The following is a 4,342-nucleotide window of genomic DNA, read 5'->3' on the forward strand; positions in this document are numbered from 1 at the left end:
AGAGGTGTTTGAGGGTGGAGACAGGGAAGTGCTGCAGCAGGGAGAATGTGCTGAACGTAGCGGGATGAAGCTTCTGCAGGTGGTTCCCCTCCAGATGGAGCAAGCGGAGCGATGTCATCCCATGGAAGGCGTCCGGGTGGATGAACTCGATGCGGTTGTTGTCCAGGTGCAGCCGCACAAGGCCGGTCAAACCAAGCAAGCTGCGTCCGGTGATCACCCTCACCTTATTGTAGCTCATTTTCAGCACCTGGATGGAAGTTTGACATTGAGTTTTGGACGTCAGGTGTCCAGTGGTTCTCAGTCACAGTCCCGAGTGCTGGACAGGTTCCCTGAAAGGGCTCGAGTAGAGTCCGAAATTTAAGAATGGGCAGTGTGTGGACTGTCCAGGTCTGAGACTGAGAACCAGCACTGTATTTATCATATTAGGATCCAGCGTTTGAGCAGGAGAGAGGCTCCTTTACCTGCAAACTCAGGAGGTCTCGGAAAACCCCATCTGGAATTTTGTGGATATCATTCCCATGCATCATCAGAAGCTCCAGCTTCCTTAATCCAGCGAAGGAGCGCTCCGGGATCTGGGTGATGGTGTTGAATCTGTTCGAAAGAGAGAGAGGGAGCTCAGTGTGAGCTGACCAGGTCCATTTCAGAGCTGTCAAGCTCAGGTTCTGGAGGACACAGCTAAGGCTAGCCTGAATCTTCTATGGTGTGTTATGAATCCATATAGTACTTGGATGTAGGAGTGGGCGATATGCCAGAAATTATACATTTTTGCAGGACACAATATTGGACAAAATGCACCAGTAGTGCCAGATGTTAAAAACATCATCAACTTTTAGTACAATAACATTTACTGTATCCAGCTAAACAGGATTTTAATGAAAAAAACATTAATAATAAAATTTTATTAAAAATACTCTATAATATATTAATATATTATATATATATTTATTACAATAATAAACGATTTCATATTTCTATTCTCCACTCTGGAACTTATTTAATATCATAAATCCTGCAGCCTTACAATAAATGTAAGCATCTAATATATTTACATAAAACAGTTATTGTATATTTATGGCATTTTTTAAGTTCACAGCTGATTTCAGTTCATTTGCGCTCTCACTGCTATACGCTACATCACTGCTTCTACTGGACATAATTTGTACTGCAGTAATGAGCATGCTCAATGTTATGGGTGATTAAGGATGGTACTCATTTGGAAACACCAGCAGTGCTGTTTGGGTGCAGCGTAGACCCCAACTGCAACTCTTGAGGCCTGCAATCATTAGCTGATGAGCATCAGGTGTGCTAAAGAGGCTAAATGCTAAACACTGCTAAACCTATTTACATTTTACATGAGTGTTTTCATGTTAGTCAGACAGTAAAACAGTAAGCTAATGCTCCCTAGCAAGTTAGCTAATCCCATCATTCATTACTGCATTTGTGTAAACTAGCTGACTGTTTCACTTAAACTACAGAATCCATTACAGTATGCTAGCACCCATAGTGGCCAGTGAGTGGAAGCACAAGGTGGGTGTTTCTAATAAAGTGGCCAGTGAGTGGAAGCACAAGGTGGGTGTTTCTAATAAAGTGGCCAGTGAGTGGAAGCACAAGGTAGGGGTTTCTAATAAAGTGGCCAGTGAGTGCAAGCACAAGGTGGGGGTTTCTAATAAAGTGGCCAGTGAGTGGAAGCACAAGGTGGGTGTTTCTAATAAAGTGGCCAGTGAGTGGAAGCACAAGGTAGGGGTTTCTAATAAAGTGGCCAGTGAGTGGAAGCACAAGGTGGGTGTTTCTAATAAAGTGGCCAGTGAGTGGAAGCACGAGGTAGGTGTTTCTAATAAAGTGGCCAGTGAGTGGAAGCACAAGGTAGGTGTTTCTAATAAAGTGGCCAGTGAGAAAGCACAAGGTCAGTGTTTCTAATAAAGTGGCCAGTGAGTGGAAGCACAAGGTGGGTGTTTCTAATAAAGTGGCCAGTGAGTGGAAGCACAAGGTAGGTGTTTCTAATAAAGTGGCCAGTGAGAAAGCACAAGGTCAGTGTTTCTAATAAAGTGGCCAGTGAGTGGAAGCACAAGGTGGGTGTTTCTAATAAAGTGGCCAGTGAGTGGAATCACAAGGTAGGTGTTTCTAATAAAGTGGCCAGTGAGTGGAAGCACAAGGTAGGGGTTTCTAATAAAGTGGCCAGTGAGTGGAAGCACAAGGTGGGTGTTTCTATTAAAGTGGCCAGTGAGTGGAAGCACGAGATAGGGGTTTCTAATAAAGTGGCCAGTGAGTGGAAGCACAAGGTAGGTGTTTCTAATAAAGTGGCCAGTGAGTGGAAGCACAAGGTAGGGGTTTCTAATAAAGTGGCCAGTGAGTGGAAGCACAAGGTGGGTGTTTCTAATAAAGTGGCCAGTGAGTGGAAGCACGAGATAGGGGTTTCTAATAAAGTGGCCAGTGTGTGGAAGCACGAGATAGGGGTTTCTAATAAAGTGGCCAGTGTGTGGAAGCACGAGATAGGGGTTTCTAATAAAGTGGCCAGTGTGTGGAAGCACGAGATAGGGGTTTCTAATAAAGTGGCCAGTGTGTGTAAATATGCAGGTGCAGTAAGGGTGCTGTGATATTGGCCACAGAGGGCGCTCTTACCCGAGGTTCACTCGTTGCGCGTGGGCGGGCATGGGGGAGGGCACGGCGCGGAGGGAGCGGAAGGTGCAGTGTAGCTCGTTAGGGCGCGGGCACGCGCAGAGTCTCGGGCACGCGGAGGCGGCGAGACAGGAGGCGCGCAGTAGCAGCAGCGGCAGCAGCAGCACGAGAGCCGCTACGCGCATGCGCATCTCGGCTTCAGACGCTGTCAATGAAGCGCGCGGAGAAACAACAGGAGAGACAAATAAAAGGATATAAATAAATAAATAAATGAGAAATGAAAGTTACATATTTACTTGATTACTAATCAGGCATCGGTTTAATTAGTTAAATTGTTAAATGAATAAATAAACACAGATGAATAATGAAATGAAGCTTAATGGGAATAAATGAATACCTTTGAGAGTCATCAGTCCGGGGTGGGGAGCACATCTCCTCAGCAGAGCTCCTTCACAAGCTGCTCACCCCCCAGCAGAGCGAGCTCTCCAGTCCCAGTATATCCCATTAGAGATATCCACACAGCTCGTGCACGCGCCTGCTGGCAAAATTCTAAAAAAAATTAAATATTAAAATGAATAAAAAATAAAATGTAATAAAGTCCAGTTCAGAGGTCTAGAGCCCACTCAGGTGTTTTCATTCATTCATCAAAGTGAAGAGACACCCGCCCACATGCGCGTGGACCCCAGTGCAGTTCAGCTCGTGGAGAAAGTTGAGAGGAACGCAGGCTCGTGCGAATGCGTTTGAAAGCTCCGCGTGCAGCCTTTAGACAGGGCTGGAAAGGAGGAGCGAGAGAGAGAGAGAGAGAGAGAGAGAGAGAGAGAGAGAGAGAGAGAGTAGAGAGAGAGAGAGACAGAGAGAGAGAGAGAGAGAGAGAGAGAGAGAGAGAGAAAGACAGAGAGAGAGAGAGAGAGAGAAAGACAGAGAGAGAGAGAGAGAAAGACAGAGAGTGAGAGAGAGAGAGAGAGAGAGGTAGAGAGAGAGAGAGACAGAGAGAGAGAGAGAGAGAGAGAGAGAGAGAGAGAAAGACAGAGAGAGAGAGAGAGAGAGAGAGAGAGAGAGAGAAAGACAGAGAGAGAGAGAGAGAGAGAGAGAGAGAGAGAGACTGCATGGTTCAGTACTGGAGTTGGGTATTCTGATACTCTGGTTAAGTAATTACATAATTAATTACAGAAATAAATACCTGGTAAATATCTGATTAACTATAATGTTCTGTACATTAAACACATTAAATATTTCTATTGATTATGATGATGTTATTATTGTTATATTGTTATTGATGATGTTTATATATATGTCCAGATGTTTGTGGACAACCTTTGTAAGTAATGCATTCAGCTACTTTTTTAGAAGTACTGTCAATAGAATAGGACTCTCTGGAGCAGATCAGCATCATGACCCTATCGGCTCCATGCTCCATGGGGTATAAAGCCCCCCAGCATTGAGGAGCTGTGGAGCAGTGGAGGGACTGTGTTCTCTGGAATGATGGTGGAGGAGCTCCATCCAGTACTTTTGAGATGAGTTGGGGATGATGAGGTGGGGTGGTGATCATCATCCAACATCCTGACCTCACTGATGCTCTTGTCCCTAAATGCAATCAAATCCTCACAGCAATGCTCCTCCTCCAGAATCTAGTAGAAAGTCTTCTTCTCTGGACAGTAGAGACAGTTACTCCAACAGAAGCAGGATCAGCTCTTTAATAGCCTTGATTTCAGAGGAAACACTGAAT

The 4,342-nt window shown here is 45.0% G+C and overlaps 1 protein-coding gene across 1 annotated transcript in view; it reads right to left on the minus strand.

Moving 5' to 3' along the window:
• mxra5b (matrix-remodelling associated 5b) overlaps positions 1 to 3,325 on the minus strand; it is a 16,702-nt gene extending 13,377 nt beyond the window's left edge. Inside the window, exons 1-4 of the mRNA XM_072686687.1 lie at positions 3,014 to 3,325; positions 2,620 to 2,821; positions 462 to 591; positions 1 to 247 (exon numbers count right to left, since the gene is read on the minus strand). The exon at positions 1 to 247 is cut by the window's left edge and continues 144 nt beyond it. Coding sequence (XP_072542788.1) covers positions 1 to 247; positions 462 to 591; positions 2,620 to 2,821; positions 3,014 to 3,026 — 592 coding nt within the window. The 5' untranslated portion in view covers positions 3,027 to 3,325. The remainder of the gene's footprint in view (positions 248 to 461; positions 592 to 2,619; positions 2,822 to 3,013) is intronic.
• Positions 3,326 to 4,342: the final 1,017 nt, after the last annotated feature.

The sequence above is a fragment of the Salminus brasiliensis genome, chromosome 8, assembly GCF_030463535.1.
Source record: "Salminus brasiliensis chromosome 8, fSalBra1.hap2, whole genome shotgun sequence".
In the NCBI taxonomy this organism is placed as follows: Eukaryota; Metazoa; Chordata; class Actinopteri; order Characiformes; family Bryconidae; genus Salminus; species Salminus brasiliensis.